The 18,307-nt window shown below is 36.4% G+C and overlaps 2 protein-coding genes across 4 annotated transcripts in view; one reads left to right on the top strand and one right to left on the bottom strand.

Moving 5' to 3' along the window:
* Positions 1–18,307, bottom strand: part of LOC126884196 (zinc finger protein 271-like) — a 37,612-nt gene that overhangs the window by 6,543 nt on the left and 12,762 nt on the right. The window lies entirely within an intron of this gene.
* On the top strand, positions 1,543–14,266 carry LOC126884199 (uncharacterized). Of its 3 annotated transcripts, XM_050650065.1 has the most exons (5): positions 1,543–3,825; positions 3,965–4,162; positions 4,302–4,499; positions 4,639–4,755; positions 9,949–14,266. In XM_050650065.1, exon 5 carries the CDS (start codon positions 11,492–11,494, stop codon positions 13,013–13,015), a length of 1,524 nt encoding a protein of 507 aa, XP_050506022.1. In that variant the 5' UTR covers positions 1,543–3,825; positions 3,965–4,162; positions 4,302–4,499; positions 4,639–4,755; positions 9,949–11,491; the 3' UTR covers positions 13,016–14,266. The 3 variants fall into 3 exon arrangements, with proteins under 3 accessions (XP_050506022.1, XP_050506024.1, XP_050506023.1); XM_050650067.1 differs by lacking the exon at positions 3,965–4,162; XM_050650066.1 differs by lacking the exon at positions 1,543–3,825 and having other exon boundaries at positions 3,920–4,162.

Below are 18,307 nucleotides of genomic sequence, written 5' to 3'. Positions count from 1 at the left end.
AAAGCGTTCTTAGCAAAAATATAGCCCATAAAAAAGTAACAAAATAGATTCATATTCACCAAATTTCAAATAGAATATTTCGACGTGAAATATTCAAAAAATTAGGCACTTTTTGGGGAAAACCCATTAAAACTTTTTTAAAGTGTTTAAGAAAAGCTTTATTTTTGTTTTTACAAAAAGTTTCTAGCATTAAATTTAATCAAGTTACGCTCAAAATAAAGTTGGTACCTTTTGTTTTGGCAAAAAAAAAATTGGGAAGACCACCCCCTAATTAGCAACTTAAATGAAATTAATCGTTACCGCTCCACAAATTATTTACCTTATGTTGTGTTTATATGATCTGTAAGTTTCATCGATTCAAAGTGCTTAATTTTGAAAAAAATTGGTTTCAAAGTAAACTTTTTAAAAATTTTAATATTGAAAAATATGCTTTTTTTCAAAATAACTTAAAAATTGTTAGAGATACCAAAAATCCCGAAAACAAAAAAAGTCAGCATTGCTTTTCTGAACATCACGTATTTTTTTGTTTTTTTTTTGTTAGACAAAAATTGATTAAGATTTGGTGTTTCTAAATTTGCATACATTCATGATCAGTGACTCGTTCAACCTCTTTTAACTACAGAACTTTCAATAATAAGGACTTTGAACCGATGAAACTTACAGATCATATAAACAATACATACACGAGTCAAGAAACTTGTGAAGTCGTAACGATTAAGTTCATTTAAGATACTAATTAGGGGGCGATTTTCTCGATTTTTTTACCAAAACAAAAAAGGACCAACTTTATTTTGAGCGTAACTTGTTTACTTTTGATGCTAGAAATTTTTTTTATAAAACAAAAATGAAGCTTTTTTTAAACACTTTAAATAAGTTGTAATGAGTTTTCCCCGAAATGTGCTTCATTTTTGGTTATTTCACATTAAAATATTCCATTTGGAATTTGACGAATATGAACCCATTTTTCATTAGCTATAACTCTGCTTCTACTAGGTATAGAGACGTGATATATACACTATTTTTTTTTTAAATTTTCTACAGGCTATATTTTTGCTAAGAATGTTTTTTCGACAAAATACTTACTATTTGAGTTATTTGTGAAAAACCGTCTAAAAGCGTGGTTATTTTGTTGAAAAAATGAACATATTCACTGCCAAATAACTCGAAAAGCATTGAGTTAGTGAAAAAACTCTATAGAACAAAAGTTACTTAAAATTAGCCAGTTTATCCATTTCCTGACTTACTTTTGAGGAATATTTTTTCACTCCCAAGAGGGGGTGAAAACCACCCCCAGGTCAAAAGCACATATCGGCACAATATCACTTTTTTTCTTTGACTTGTTAGCTATGTATATGCCAAATTTCATGTCAATCCAAGTGGTTCTTTAAAATTTAGAGGTTTTGCAATATTTTACCGTTAAAGAACGGACTATTGGTAATAATCTTTCATTCAGCGTTTAAAATTTTCAAAAATATTTATATAATCAGCTTCCTCAGGATTCGAAAAACATGAATACTGAATACTTTTAAAAAGCATTCTTAAGGGGATGGGTACGTATTTTCGGATGCAATGCTATTCAAATGGGGATTGATTTTTTTCGAATCCTGAGAAAAGTAATAAGTAAGTAAAGGGACAGCAACAGTTCTAGCGCAATTTGACGCTTTTTTACATGTAAATCTCCATAAGAAAATCTAAGGTCCATTCTGGTCATTTTTGACGCTTTTTTGGTGGAGGCCGACGACTTGTCGGATCGTATCATTGGAAAGGGGAAGAAAAATGGGGATGAACATAGTATGTGTTGTATGCATCGGAGCAGGCCAGAAAGGCATTACGTCATATCTTTGTTTCTATTGGTCGGAGCGGGGTGTTAGGTGGCTCGCTGGAAAGGGGGTAACGATAGCACAAACAACAAACGTAAAGTCAATGCCAAAAGGGCACTATATCGTATCTCCGTTTCTAATGGCCGGGTACGGGTGGTATGATACGGGGGGGGGGGTAGCATGATAGGGGTTGTGGTACGGGTGGTATGATAGGGGTTTGTGTGAGAAGGGTGTGGTTGATAGGGGTTTGTGTGAGAAGGGTGTGGTTGATAGGGGTTGTAGCGACGGATAGATGGGACAGGTGTATTAAATAAATATGTTGAGGCTGGGACTACTTTTGTGCGGGTGGAAGGGAATGGTTGTGCGATAAGAGTCGTGTATGTATGTAGGGCTTTGTAGGTGTTGGGTTAATTGAACAAGAACTGGTCATGCTACAACGGTAGTAAAATAGTGGCTGGGTAAGAAATGTTATGTATTATTAGCACAAAAATCAAGACAAATGAAATGCAATGAACAACTTTAAGCACGTCAAAATTATGAGGTTCTAGTGTCAAACAAACAAAAAATTAAAGCATAGAATAATAAAATAATCATAATAATAATAATAAAATATAACTAAAATGTACCGAAAAATAACACACCTTTAAAAAAAAAACAGAATACAGCAAGCGTGATGTATAAATCATCAATTGTGTAAAACAGCAAGTGTCGAATACAGCAAAAAAATGTGGGCAAAAACAAATGACACACCAATGTGATAACCATAGAATAATAAAATAACCATAATAAAAAAATATACGTAAATATAACTAAAAAACATACCTTAAAAAAAGCAGAATGCAGCATAACGTTTGATGATAAAAGCAAGTAACAACAAAAAACATATTGGCAGTGAACGGAGTAAAAAACCGAGCAAACTACCGATATGTGTTAAGCATTTACTTGTAATTGTAAAAACAGTTGTCGAAAAAACATTATACACTACAGACGCGGCCCGGAATGTGTGGACATCTAACTCTACGCTCTACGACGACGACGGTACGAATGTACGATAGAAAACTGTTTTTGTAAAAATCGGTACAGACATACAGAACACATACGTTAGAAAAACAAGTGATAAACAACGAAACACAGATAACCCTTCAACGAAAGTTCTCGGCGAGAAAATACAAAAACTGTCGAGCGCACGGTTGTTATCAGCAGTAGCGGTTTTCGCCAAAACCACTAAACGCAAGAATCGTGAATAATAAGATTGAAAAATATTACACTTAATTTTGGTTAAAAATATTGAATAAAAATATCTAGGAATGTGTATGAATATTTTTTACAATAAAAAGTCCCGCTAGATTTACCCCCAAAAAATAGTAGCAAAAAAAAGGTAATTAATTGCTGAGCAATAGGTCTGCCAATAGATCGAATAATATGTTTGTGACTGATAAAATCAATCGACTCGATGGTTTTGACAAACACAAATATGTTTTGCATATGGCCCCTGATATTCTTATTATTATTGACTAGCAAAAACCAATATTGACCAATAGGTCCTTTGACAAAACAAAAATATGTTTACGACAAACAACCCAAAAAGACCCTGAAAACATGTATTAAAGGGGTGTGCTTGTATGAAATGCTTCACATCACAAGTTCTAGTGTCGTAGTGACTATTTGGTAAGTACTCTCATTTATTATTGTGAATTGTACCATGTATTTATTAGTGTTACCCGTATATTCAATTTGTCCATAAAAATAACCATGCTAATAGTGTGTAGACTTATGAAGTAGTAGGCTAAAACAAGCGTTATTACAGATACAGTCCTATATCATAGAACACGCCACAAGTACCCGCATCTCTCTCCTAGTTCTCGTGAAAAAGACAGAAGGATCTGGAACAAAACACCCCTGCAACTTCTTACCCTGTGGTTCAAAAGCTGCGAGTGCTACAGAACGTCAAACATTCCTCCACTTGAGTGAAAGGCTGCAAATCACAAGTTCTAGTGACTATTTGGTAAGTACTCTCATTTATTATTGTGTATTGTACCATGTATTTATTAGTGTTACGCATATATTCAATTGTCCATAAAAAATAACCATGCTAATAGTGTGTAGACTTATGAAGTAGTAGGCTAAAACAAGCGTTATTACAGATACAGTCCTATATCATAGAACACGCCACAAGTACCCGCATCTCTCTCCTAGTTCTCGTGAAAAAGACAGAAGGATCTGGAACAAAACACCCCTGCAACTTCTTACCCTGTGGTTCAAAAGCTGTGAGTGCTACAGAACGTCAAACATTCCTCCACTTGAGTGAAAGGCTGCAAATCACAAGTTCTAGTGACTATTTGGTAAGTACTCTCATTTATTATTGTGTATTGTACCATGTATTTATTAGTGTTACGCATATATTCAATTGTCCATAAAAAATAACCATGCTAATAGTGTGTAGACTTATGAATTAGTAGGCTAAAACAAGCGTTATTACAGATACAGTCCTATATCATAGAACACGCCACAAGTACCCGCATCTCTCTCCTAGTTCTCGTGAAAAAGACAGAAGGATCTGGAACAAAACACCCCTGCAACTTCTTACCCTGTGGTTCAAAAGCTGTGAGTGCTACAGAACGTCAAACATTCCTCCACTTGTGTGAAAGGCTGAAAATCACAAGTTCTAGTGACTATTTGGTAAGTACTCTCATTTATTATTGTGTATTGTACCATGTATTTATTAGTGTTACGCATATATTCAATTGTCCATAAAAAATAACCATGCTAATAGTGTGTAGACTTATGAATTAGTAGGCTAATACAAGCGTTATTACAGATACCTACAGGCAGCCATCTCCATTCCTAGTTTCTCTCTTGGACCAGCGGCTGTGTACTGCAGAACACAACCAAGCAAAACCCACAGTATCTTCAAAGGAAACAAAGGACAGATAAAGTAAGTACTCAAGAGTATGTTTTTAAACTATTTTTTATTAAAATATTAACGTAACAGCCACATAAGTACAACATCTTTATCCCGATCTATATAAAGATATACATTTACACCCTTAACAGTTCCTAAAGCCGTTGAGTGTCTGGGCTTTGAGCAACCCCCGAAGCCGTACTGAACAACAATAGGTAGCGTCTACAATAAAAAAAAATACGTCAAAACACTCTCTTAACCAAAAGTCTAGGCGTTAGCTGTTTTATAAAAAATCTCATGCTCTGTGTATTATGTCTTAGATATGTTTTCTTTGCCGTTTTATTAAAAAAACGTCCAGACATTTTTCGTTCGTCTTCTTCTTCTTCGGAGGCTCCGTAGCCTGTCGGTGGCGGCATCTGAATGTTTCAGGTACCCTGTGTAGTTATATGTTAGCGTGGTTCTGATGGCATCTGAATGTTTCAGGTACCCTGTGTAGTCATCTGTTAGCGTGTCTCTGATGGCGTCTGAATGTTTCAGGTACCCTGTGTAGTCATCTGTTAGCGTGTCTCTGATGGCATCTGAATGTTTCAGGTACCCTGTGTAGTCATCTGTTAGCGTGTCTCTGATGACGTCTGTTACCCTGTGCTAGCCTCTGTTAGTGTGTCTCTGATGACGTCTGTTACCCTGTGCTAGCCTCTGTTAGCGCGTCTCTGATGGCATCTGAATGTTTCAGGTAACCTGTGTAGTCATCTGTTAGCGTGTCTCTGATGGCATCTGTGTAAACTGAAATATTTGTACAACTTTGCTTTCAACGTTCTAATAACTCTTTCACAAATGGCAGCCTTTCTAATCGTGTAGGTGCTGTAATGATTAATTTCGTGTTTTTTCATTAAATTTTGAAATTTTTTGTTGTAAAATTCGGTTCCCTGATCGGATTGTAGGTTCTTCGGTACTCGTCGAGTATGGGCGAAAATATCCGAAAATGTCCGAGTAATTTCCTCACCGGTTTTAGTCTTTAGAGGGCGTGTCCAAACAAACTTTGAAAAACCAGTTTTCCGTATGCTTCTCGCCCAAGATCGAAACTTCTCTTCATTTCATGAGTCTGGCTATTCCCTGCTAATCGTAATGTCATGCCCCAGGGCTTTATGTTAGCTACCTTCTTTTTGTGTTCATGCTGCTATATTTTTGCAACGTATCTCTTTTCTTGTTTATGTTTATTTTTTACGCTGCTTATTATGACAGAAGCATCTATCGAAAAGACATCATGCTATTTAGCACCTGATACCCCAGTTTCTCTGCAGGTTTTTGTGTAAGCCTAATTTGTGTTCATGCTGCTATATTTTTGCAACGTATCTCTGGTTGTTTTATGTTTTATTTTTTTACGCTGCATATTATGACAGAATCATCTATCGAAACGGCTTCATGCTATTTAGCACCTGCTACCCCAGTTTCTCTGCAGGTTGTTGTGTAAGCCTAAATTTCTGCATTCTCTTTACGAAGATGTTCATGGTTGGGGCTTAACAATGTTTCGAATTCTTTTACATGATATTCAGAATTCTTCGTCTTCTTCGTCTTTATGTACTATACTCGCTACATCAGTATATTATAGTTAAGTGTTTCTTACCTGTTCCCAGGGAGACAACCAACTCCTAGCTCGAGCTACCGCGTCTTTCTCAATGTGTTCTACAAAAAAACATATTTAAAACATTGTTTATTTATTGCGGTTTTCGTGTTTCTTACCCATTTTTGCACAACCACTTTAGTCGTAGTATAGAATACAAATAAAAAACCTATAATGTTACAAATGTTTATCAATATATGATACGACGTATCCCTTTTTATAGATGGATCAGCTATGCACACTGCACAAAGTTGTTTATGTGAAGGTGTGCTTATTCTGTGGTAAACCCTTTGTCAAAGTGGAGCAGCATCTCAAACAACACCTCACATGCCCTAGATGCAAAAAAACATATAAGACTGTTAAAGGGAGATTGAATCATGTATGTAAACATGTAAACATTAACCTGCCTTTAGCAACAGTAAGCAAGTGCAAGGCCACGGCTAAAAAACGAGATCAAGCTATGTAAAAGGGTGATAAAAGGTAGAAATTTGTGTAATGAACCCTCTCAGGTACCATCTGTACGTCTGTGTCTTCTGTTAGCATGTCTCTGATGGCATCTGAATGTCTGTACGTCTGTACGTCGCAGGTACTGCCGTTAGTAATGACGGTGTATGATAGTGGTTGAGTAATCAAAAAAATTTGAAAAGATGTGTATCGTACTATCGTATTCTGTATCCTTCATATGCAATAAAAGTCTTGTGTGCTGTCATGCGTGGTTACATCAAAAAGGTAATTCTTAACAACAATGTAACATATACATATACTGTTGTATTAACGCTACAGCCTTATTGTATTACCTAGTGTTTTTCGTTATTTTTAGAAAAATGGTCACAACACATCTGTTATATCCAGTACTCATCGAGCGTTTGAAGTCTTTTGATAAGTGGATACCAACCCACCCTATAAAACCAATAGTACTAGCTGTATGTGGCTATTCTTATACGGGGGTAAACGATAAAGTCTTGTGCGCTGCGTGCGGTGTAGTTGTTAATAATTGGCTGGTGGGTGACATACCTTTAGATAAACATAAAGACGATTGTTGTTTTCTTGCTGCATATAAACAAGCTCAAAGATTACGGGATGTCCAAACACGGTTAGACACTTTTCCGTATCGGTGTACCTCAGTTGAACAACACGCTGAGTTTGGTTATTTTTATGAAGATGAGGAATTATACTTTTTAACGAATAAGGATATTTCTTTAAATAGTGTTAGAATAGCCACTTTTATGAACAAACCAGGCGAACGTACTCCTCTGCGTGTTCAAAACGATATCAGATCTGCCGAGAACGGCATTATATACACAGGGCCTCTTTATCGAACGATAAGCAGCAAATACTGTGTAATAGTTGATGTATACATAAACGAGGAACAAGAAACAAATGATGTAGCAGACGCAAGCGTAGTACATGCAACAGTTGCAAACAAGATGATAGATCAGCGTCTTATTTGTAAAATCTGTTTACTTAAGGAAATTAACACGGTTACTCTGCCATGTCGACACGCGACATTTTGTCGAGAATGTTCTCATTTACCACATGTTGTCTATGTAGAACACCCATAGAATATATAGCAATGCTGTAGGATCAGTGTTATATGCTTCTTCTTTTCGTTTATCAATTCTTCTTTTCGTCTGTCAACTCTTCTTGCCATTAAACGTCAACGGTCATCCGTCATCATATCTATCTATCTCTCTCTCTCTCTTCTCTAAGGGGTTCGCATATATCACAGTTTCTGAGTTTTGCTAAAAACTATAAGCCTTTGTTGTTTCAGATGGGCCGGTCTGCCATGAAAATGCTCCATCGTACGAAAGTGTTATTGTGCAGAAATTGCGGAAAATATAAAGTATGTGTAAGTCAGCCCTGTACAAATAATCTTGCAAATTTTCGGTGCCATTTTTGTCGAACGGGTGAGGAAGGTTTGAATCATTTTAAAAAATACACAGACCGTTGTAATAAGCACACCACTGCAATGCAAAGACAAAAACCGTGTATCTGCTAGTAACGTCAAACGAGCTTTTTCTCTTTTCCTCTCTTTCACTTCTTCTTCTTCGTCTTCTTCTTCTTTGATGCTCTCACTTCTTCTTCCGTGACTCTCGCACTTCTTCGTTCTTCTTCTTCTACTTCCTCGTCATCTTCTTCTTCTTTGACTCTCGCACTTCTTCGTACTTCTTAGGCTCTCTCTCTCTCTCTCTCTCTTCTCGAAGTGGTTCTCAGATATCACAGTTGCTGATGTTTTGCGTAAAACTATAAGCCTATGTTGTTTCAGATGGGTCGTGCAGCCGTGACGGTTCTCCACACTATGAAAGTGCTGTTATGCGTAAATTGTAGAACATATAAAGTATGTATGGGACAGCCCTGTACGCATAATCTAGCATATTTTCTATGCAATTTTTGTCGAACGGGTGAGGTTGGTTTGAATCATTTTAAAAAATACACAGCACGGGGTAATAAACGTTCCATAACGTCAGCTAAAAAACCTCCAATGCTTTAGCATACATCTCTCTCTCTCTATGTCAAAATGTTTAACGTCCTACGTTGCCTGTCACATAAATGTCACGTCATTTCACGTCGTACGTCACGTCATTAACGTCGAATGTTACGTCATTTCACGTCGAATGTCACGTCATTTCACGTCGAATGTCGCGTTCTGTTAAGCACTGTCATTCACGTCGAATGTCACGTCATTTCACGTCGAATGTCACGTCATACGTCGAATGTCACGTCATTTCACGTCGAATGTCACATCATTTCACGTCATACGTAGAATGTTATGTTCTGTTAGGCACTGTCATTCACGTCGAATGTCACGTAATTTCACATCGTACGGCACACCATTAACGTCGAATGTCACGTCATTTCACGTCGAATGTCACGTCATTTCACGTCGAACGTCACGTTCTGTTAGGCCCTGTCATTCACGTCGTACGTCACACCATTAACGTCGAATGTCACGTCATTTCACGTTGAATGTTACATCATTCACGTCTTTTCACGTCATTTTCAAGGCATTTCGCATCCTGTGTCGACAGTCGCATCGTTCACGGCTCATAGTCAGGTCTTAGGCAGTTAGTATGTGACTCATTCTCTATTCTCGTCCTCTGTCTCTCGCTCCCCCTTTTCTCACAAACCACACACACGCCTGCTTTTAAACTTTTTTATATAATTCTAGCACAATACTCGCCACAATGAGTTCTCAGGATCTTGGGCATGTTTGTAAACCATTTAATTTCAAAGAAGCACAAGAGAATGTCAACAATCAAAAGAAAAAGCGTGAGGCTATTTGTGATTTGTTATATATGTTTAAAGAGAAAGCGTTTGGTTTTGAATATGAAGCTGAGCGGGCTATGATAAGAACTAGAAATTATACAGTCGAAGAATGTAAGAAAGAAGCTGTAAGGTACAACCAAGGTTTGAAAGTTTGCCAAGATTTCATTGATGGTGTAATATGTTGTGTATGCTTCGAAAAAGCTTTCAAAGTTTTAGCATTAGAAGCATATCTCACAAATTCAACCTACCAATACAGTCACTGATAAAGATTCGTTGTGTTTTTGTTTCCTGTGCTCTCTTCTGGGCTGTTTTTTGTAAGAAGGTTTTTTTAATTTTAGTAAAAATGAGCCCTTCATATCTGGAATATCCATTAATCGTCCAGCGCCTAAAATCTTTTGATGAGTGGATACCAACCCATCCTATAAAACCAATAGTACTAGCTGTTGCAGGTTTTTATTATACTGGTAAAAATGATAAAGTCTTGTGTGCTATCTGCGGGGTAGTTGTCAATAAATGGTCTGTGTGTGACATACCTTTATATAAACATAAAGAGTGTTGCCTGTTTCTGGCAGCCTATAAAAAAGCTCAAAAACTACTAGCAGTCGATGAACGCCTAAAAACGTTTCCCCCACGTTACAAAACAGCTAAAAAGCTTGCATCCTGTGGTTTTTACTACATAAAAGAAGAAGGGCTACGTTATATAACTAATAAGGATATCACCACATACGTTGCTAGATTAGATACATTCCTACAGCAACCCGGACCATCTAAACCTCTACGGCTTGCCAGTATTAAAAGAGCTGCAGAGTTTGGTTATATACAAACATATGTAGGCTCGGATAGTCGTGTGATAAAAGCAGACATGTGTTTAATCATAGATGTTACTGTAAAAGAAGACATTGCTGTGAATAACGAGGTTATTCAAAATGGGCGTCTTATTTGTAAAATTTGCTTAAATAATGAAATTAATACAGTGTCGTTGCCCTGTGGCCATGCGGCGAAGTGCTTAGACTGTTCTGTTGTAGTTCAAGAGACTTGTTGTATATGTAGAGCACCTATTGCATTCACAACAAGACTTTATATTTAATGGTATACGAACGTTGGCGTGGTTGCTTTCAGATATATGTTTTGTTCATAACGTTGCACATGTTTCAATGCTATTTATTAGGCCTGTGCTGTATATTGTTACAACAACCAGAACCCCCCCACCCAACCAATCAGACATTTTCGTTTTATTAATCCATTTTTAAGTCGAATCTATTAGAAATCGGTACAAGAACCTATTGTTTGTTCTAGTAACATGGCCTGTACTATAACGCTTTTGAATCGTCGATATGTACGAAAGTATGACGCGTATTTACATACTTACTCATTCACTACAAAATCCGCACACAATGGCACAGAGGACTTGATCAATACTTTAAATAGTTGTTTAGAAGCTGTAAAACTAAAATCAAACTATGTAAGAGGTGATAAAATTAGAATTATTGCTAGTAACCCTCGCTTTAATCAACCACTTTCCACAAACACGTCTACTACTACTACGTTTGGTACTTTGTTAGATCTCGTTGAAGATGTCTTGACATCTGACGAATCTGTTAGTATCAACGAAATAGTGTTTGACATACAAGTACTGAAATTACCTAGAGGCAATGGTCGCACCCGTATCTTAAATTTGTCGAGAAACCGTCACACCAAGCGTAGCATAACTGTTGTTCGTAACAATGATAATTTGTGTGTCTTAAGAGCAATAGTCGTTGCTTTAACATACCATAAAACATCCTACCTAAACTACACTTTCACATCTAGACAAATTACAAACATCCGAGCAGGTCGTAATGCAGGTCATACTGTAGATGGTTAAATTACAGTCCAAATACCATGAAACCTAAACAAAGAGACAGCTTTTTACAATGGCATGCTGATAAAGTGTCTGAGAACTACATCTTTGATTTTCAAAAAGAAATTCGTGAATACTGTGACGCTGATGTCGATATTTTGCGCCGTGGTTGTTTAGAGCTTCGTAAAGAATTTTTAGCTGTGGCTAATATTGATTGTTTTCAGTACGTAATGATAGCTAGCACATGTTTAGCCATTTACCGATCGAAATATTTACCCACAAATCAAATAGCAGTTGTTGAAAAACAAGATGTGTACAGCTCTGCAGCCATTTCGTGGTTATCGCTGTTTCCTGGCCTACGCCACGCACGCAACGGGGGAGAAGTGACAATTTGTGGATCCAAAGTGGACGGTTTTGACAAAGATACAAATACTGCCTACCAATTCCATGAGTCTTTTTGGCATGGTGACCCTAGGGTGTATAGTGCAGACACAGTCAACCCTGTCACTAAAGAACGAATGGGTGATCTATATGCGAACACTCTACGACGATCGCAACAGATACGGGGTGCAGGTTACAATTTGGTGGAGATGTGGGAACTAGATTGGATCAACTCTGTAGACTACAAAAAAGTTGAACACATGGTGAAGCCACTACAACCACGCGATGCTTTTTATGGTGGTAGAACAAATGCTACAAAATTACTGGTATATGGAAAAAAGCTACGTCATATCGACGTCGTGTCTCTCTATCCAACTGTTCAATTCTATGATGCTTATCCAGTGGGGCACCCTATTAAACTATACAAACCTGCTGTTTATGATTCTTCGTGGTTTGGTCTTATTCTGTGCACAGTTCTTCCTCCTAGACAACTGTATCATCATGTATTACCACTAAGAACAACAAAGCTATTGTTTCCTCTCTGCAAACAATGCGTAGAAGACATGCCAGAAACGTGTCTTCACACAGAGGCTCAGAGATCGTTTTCAGGAACATGGACAACGTTGGAGATGTCGAAAGCTTTGGAAAAAGGTTATAAAATCATAAATATTCACGAGGTATGGCATTTCGAGAAAACGTCTAGGGATTTGTTTAAAGGATACGTCAAGGATTTTATGAAAATAAAATTAGAAAGTAGTTCCCATACGTATGAATCATCCGAAGAATATGCTAGGGTAGTAAAAGAACAGATAGGCATAGAACTCGATTTGGCGAAAATAGCGCCAAATCCTGGGAGAAGAGCTGTTACTAAAATGTCTCTGGTAAGCCTCTGGGGAAAACTAGGCCAACGCCTAATTCTGGCTCAGTCTGAATATATCACTACCAGCAAACGATGGTATGAGATACTGTTGGACGACACACTAGATATTACTAACTGCTTATTCTTTGAAGACACCATAGTTCAAGTAACATATCGCGTGAAAGAGCAGTTTGTGGAAAACTCTAATGACACAAATGTATTTATTGCTGCATTCACAACATCCAATGCTCGCTTAAGGTTGTACGACATGCTTGATAAACTGGGTGAAGCTGTTGAACACCGACTCTGTCATATATATTCTTGATGATGATGGTCTTAACACGGTCGAAACGGGTGAGATGCTGGGTGACTGGTCTGACGAATTAGCTGTTGATGACTATATCACCAAATTTTTTTCATCAGGGCCTAAATCTTACCATTATACGACACAGCTAGGTCACGTAGTGACTAAGCTAAAAGGTTTTACCTTCAATTATGAAAATTCTTTATCTCTAAATAGGGATGTTATGGTTGATATAATTACTAACAAACTAGACGACACTGTTTTGGTTATGGACTATAACAAACGTAGACCGTTACCTGAATATCATAACATAATAGATACGTTACCCTAGGGTTTCTAATAATATTCTGCTTTTATCACCTAGCCTATTTATTTATCGTTTTTTGTTCTTGTAGATAATGACCGGAAGGCCTGCTCGTGTGTGTGTGGATTGTTGTTGTACAAACCAGTCGTCTGTGCCTGTAGACGAGTGTTGGGACGACGAGTGGTTTGAATCACCCCTACCACACATCAAGCGACGATACATGTATCTACACCTGATGAGCTGTGGGGTTGATTCAAACCACTCGTCGTCCCAACACTCGTCTACAGACACAGACGACAGGTTTGTACACCAACAGTTGAGTGTCTCTGTAGACGAGTGTTGGGACAATGAAGTATATGAGTCTCCATTATCTCATATTAAAACAGCAGCATCATTTAAAAATATTATTAGGGAGCAGCCACCGAAAATGTCGAAAACGCAAAAAAAAATTTCGACAGGCGGAACGTGAGCGCCACCGACTATTGTTTTTTAAATGATGCCCTTGTTTATGTGTGGGTAACAGTTAGGCTAAGTTATTTTTTCTTGTTTTGCAGTTTTTTAGTTTTTACCCTTATTTTCTAGTTTTTAGGTTTTTTCGTGTTAAGTTTTGTTGTTAAAGTTAGGTTAGTTTTGTGTTAAAAGTTGGGCTATAGTTAGGCTTTTTAGTTTTGTAGTTTTTAGGTTTTCCCGTTATTTTCTAGTTTTTAGTTTTTTCGTGTTAAGTTTTGTTGTTAAAGTTAGGTTAGTTTTGTGTTAAAAGTTAGGCTATAGTTAGGCTTTTTAGTTTTGTTTTTGTAGTTTTTAGGAAGTGTTGTTGTTAAAGTTAGGTTAGTTTTATGTTAAAAGTTAGGCTATAGTTCGGCTTTTTAGTTTTGTTTTTTGTAGTTTTTAGGTTTTAGCGTTATTTTCTAGTTTTTAGGGTTTTTCATGTTAAGTTGCTGTGTTATAAGAATATACTTTTTTCCTCATTCTTTTGTTTTTTTAAATGCCTACACACCTCTCTCTCACTATGATATTTACGACCTTCTTATTTTATCCATTATGCTCTTGAACGTTTTGTGCTGCTACTTAACATTTCTCACGCTTATTTTAGAACACAGAGCTATGTGTAGTGAGTATTGTATTGAAGACTGCGAAGTATTGCTGGATGATCTCGAAATATTAAAAATGGCTAGCGAGTTAGAAACAAGCATATTACACGAGTTGCAACTACACTGTAATGAAACATGTAATATTGTATTTTGCAGTACCTGTAACAACTATCTTCAGGGTACGAATAAACCCATCGCTTGTTTTTGTATTACATGTAACGAAATAAAAATATTTGTACCTTACGAACGTTGTTTGTATGCATACAGAGCCCTCAGTATTTCCTCTTAACGAATAATTCTCCTTATTACTTGTAGGGGTCTATGTCCGAAGGATATCAACAGGCTCCGTGTTTTCTATTTAAGTACGTGTTTCTTTTGCTGACAGGCTTTCTTTGGTTACCTACTGCCATGAACGGATCGTGGTTGTTGCATACTCTGCATACACGACACGTTAGGTTAAACAGTTTAATACACACATGACCACTTACCAACTCATCCAAAATGTTAAAGTAGGAGAGGGGTTACACGATGTATACGGTTCTTTGCAAAACACCTTGAACGATGCTTTACACCAGGCTAAAAAGCAGGCTAATTATAAACCTGGTGACAAAATACGTATAGTAGCCTTTAATGACAACTTCAACAATCCTGTATCCACAGCTATGTCCAGTACAGCCAATACGTCAGATTTACTAGCAACAATAGAAGATATCATTACTTCTGATCAATCTGTTGGATTACATAGCACCACTTTTGATATACAAATTATGAAAACTACTTAATATCAGCTGTTATTTTTTATACAGTAATATACTTTTACACTCTATTTAGTTTTTATTTTCTTTTTTTGTGGATTTTGTCCCCCTGTTTAGGGTTTTGCTCTAAAACAGTACATTTGTTAGAAGCCGATTATAACAAACATCGACCTCTGTTATCAAATACCGTTTATAAAGGTGCGCAGAATACAAGAATACCTAGTCGGCCTTCGCAATAGGCTATTCGAAAGCCCGCCAAATCTATTAGCCACTGGCTGCCTTCCGGGAGGGTGTCTACGTAGAACCATATAACCTGTAACATATTTTTAGACTCTTGTTTGAATATTGACTATTTTTCTATTACCCTTTCCCTTCGTTGCTTCATTCGACGCTGCTTTGCGAGCCTTGCAATTTTTAATTGGTGTCGATCTGCAAAACATATTTTTTGTTAGGTACTCATGATGCTTTTAATATAATAATGGATATTTTTATCATTAGTCCTTTCATGTCTTATCACCGTAACCACAACACAATATACACGACTCTTATCGCACAACCATACCCTTCCACCCGCACAAAAGTAGTCCCAGCCTCAACATATTTATTTAATACACCTGTCCCATCGATCCGTCGCTACAACCCCTATCAACCACACCCTTCTCACACAAACCCCTATCAACCACACCCTTCTCACACAAACCCCTATCATACCACCCGTACCACAACCCCTATCATGCTACCCCCCCCCGTATTATACCACCCGTACCCGGCCATTAGAAACGGAGATACGATATAGTGCCCTTTTGGCATTGACTTTACGTTTGTTGTTTGTGCTATCGTTACCCCCTTTCCAGCGAGCCACCTAACACCCCGCTCCGACCAATAGAAACAAAGATATGACGTAATGCCTTTCTGGCCTGCTCCGATGCATACAACACATACTATGTTCATCCCCATTTTTCTTCCCCTTTCCAATGATACGATCCGACAAGTCGTCGGCCTCCACCAAAAAAGCGTCAAAAATGACCAGAATGGACCTTAGATTTTCTTATGGAGATTTACATGTAAAAAAGCGTCAAATTGCGCTAGAACTGTTGCTGTCCCTTTACTTACTTATTACTTTTCTCAGGATTCGAAAAAAATCAATCCCCATTTGAATAGCATTGCATCCGAAAATACGTACCCATCCCCTTAAGAATGCTTTTTAAAAGTATTCAGTATTCATGTTTTTCGAATCCTGAGGAAGCTGATTATATAAATATTTTTGAAAAATTTAAACGCTGAATGAAAGATTATTACCAATAGTCCGTTCTTTAACGGTAAAATATTGCAAAACCTCTAAATTTTAAAGAACCACTTGGATTGACATGAAATTTGGCATATACATAGCTAACAAGTCAAAGAAAAACAGTGATATTGTGCCGATATGTGCTTTTGACCTGGGGGTGGTTTTCACCCCCTCTTGGGAGTGAAAAAATATTCCTCAAAAGTAAGTCAGGAAATGGATAAACTGGCTAATTTTAAGTAACTTTTGTTCTATAGAGTTTTTTCACTAACTCAATGCTTTTCGAGTTATTTGGCAGTGAATATGTTCATTTTTTCAACAAAATAACCACGCTTTTAGACGGTTTTTCACAAATAACTCAAATAGTAAGTATTTTGTCGAAAAAACATTCTTAGCAAAAATATAGCCTGTAGAAAATTTAAAAAAAAAATAGTGTATATATCACGTCTCTATACCTAGTAGAAGCAGAGTTATAGCTAATGAAAAATGGGTTCATATTCGTCAAATTCCAAATGGAATATTTTAATGTGAAATAACCAAAAATGAAGCACATTTCGGGGAAAACTCATTACAACTTATTTAAAGTGTTTAAAAAAAGCTTCATTTTTGTTTTATAAAAAAAATTTCTAGCATCAAAAGTAAACAAGTTACGCTCAAAATAAAGTTGGTCCCTTTTTGTTTTGGTAAAAAAATCGAGAAAATCGCCCCCTAATTAGTATCTTAAATGAACTTAATCGTTACGACTTCACAAGTTTCTGTTGCTGCCCCTTTACTTAAGTATTTTTGAAAAATTTAAACGCCGAATGAAAGATTACGTTATTAGCGAGGGCCGAAAGTCCCTGAGAACTTCTACAATGTTTATTTTTAATAAGTTACAGGGGTGAAAAACTAAGAGAAAATTTAGTGTAATTTTTAATTTCAAATATCTCTTCTTTCGGCCCTCGGTAATAATTTATTCTTTCATTCTGCGCTTAAATTTTTCAAAAATATTTATTGGTTTTTTCAGGATTCGAAAAAAAAGAAAACACAATGTCCGTGGTAATATTTTCCAAATCTATCTTTGTCATACAACGCACTCAGTCGAATAGAATATTGTCAGTCAGACAGTGACAATTTTAAATATTTGACATGGCACCGGGAATATTTTGAGTTGTTGATTAAATAATATCGATAGTGTATATGATAAATAATTTATTCAAGACGTGAACTCAATTAAAAGTTATTTATTGTGTATTATTTATGGAAGATCCAAGCAGAGAATACATCAGGATATATTCTGTGATCCAAGTATTTTGTTGTTAAAGATGTTCAAAATTGTAAGCGTTCCATAGTAACAATATATTGTGGACGTACTGGGAAAATCCACTGACTCCATTTTTTTCAATTTTGTTATTTTAATACCATTACATTCGCAAACATCAATATGTTAACAGAAAAGCCGTTAAATCGGTACATTCAATGACAAAGAAAATCAACTAACTTCATATTTTTTCAAGTTTTCATGAATAAAATAATGTTTTCCAAATATTTTTATGTGCATGTATGTGCACACCACATATGGTTAACATCCTTCAAAATCATATCCAGGTACCAAAACTTGAACAGCTATTGTACCCGATTCTAAGAGGTAAGCTGTAAGGTATAATAATGTTTAAATGCGTTTTTCTCAAAACTTTACTTTTGTGAGTTAGTGAATTTTCCCAGTACGTCCACGATATTATTAAAAAACACTTTAACACTTTTCCTTTTTTCTAGATTGAGTATTAGTTTTTGTACATATAAATTATTACAATCACTGAATACATAGTTAGCGAAAAAATTATCACATTTATTAACTGAATTAATAATTTGCAATTATACAAATAACAGTTATCGAAA

Source organism: Diabrotica virgifera, chromosome 5 (genome assembly GCF_917563875.1).
Source record: "Diabrotica virgifera virgifera chromosome 5, PGI_DIABVI_V3a".
Lineage (NCBI taxonomy): Eukaryota > Metazoa > Arthropoda > Insecta > Coleoptera > Chrysomelidae > Diabrotica > Diabrotica virgifera.
This window is presented reverse-complemented; position numbering and strand designations above follow the sequence as displayed.

Coding starts and splice junctions, on each gene's coding strand:
- LOC126884199 (XM_050650067.1), top strand. CDS start 11,492: ATGAAACCTAAACAAAGAGACAGCTTTTTACAATGGCATGCTGATAAA.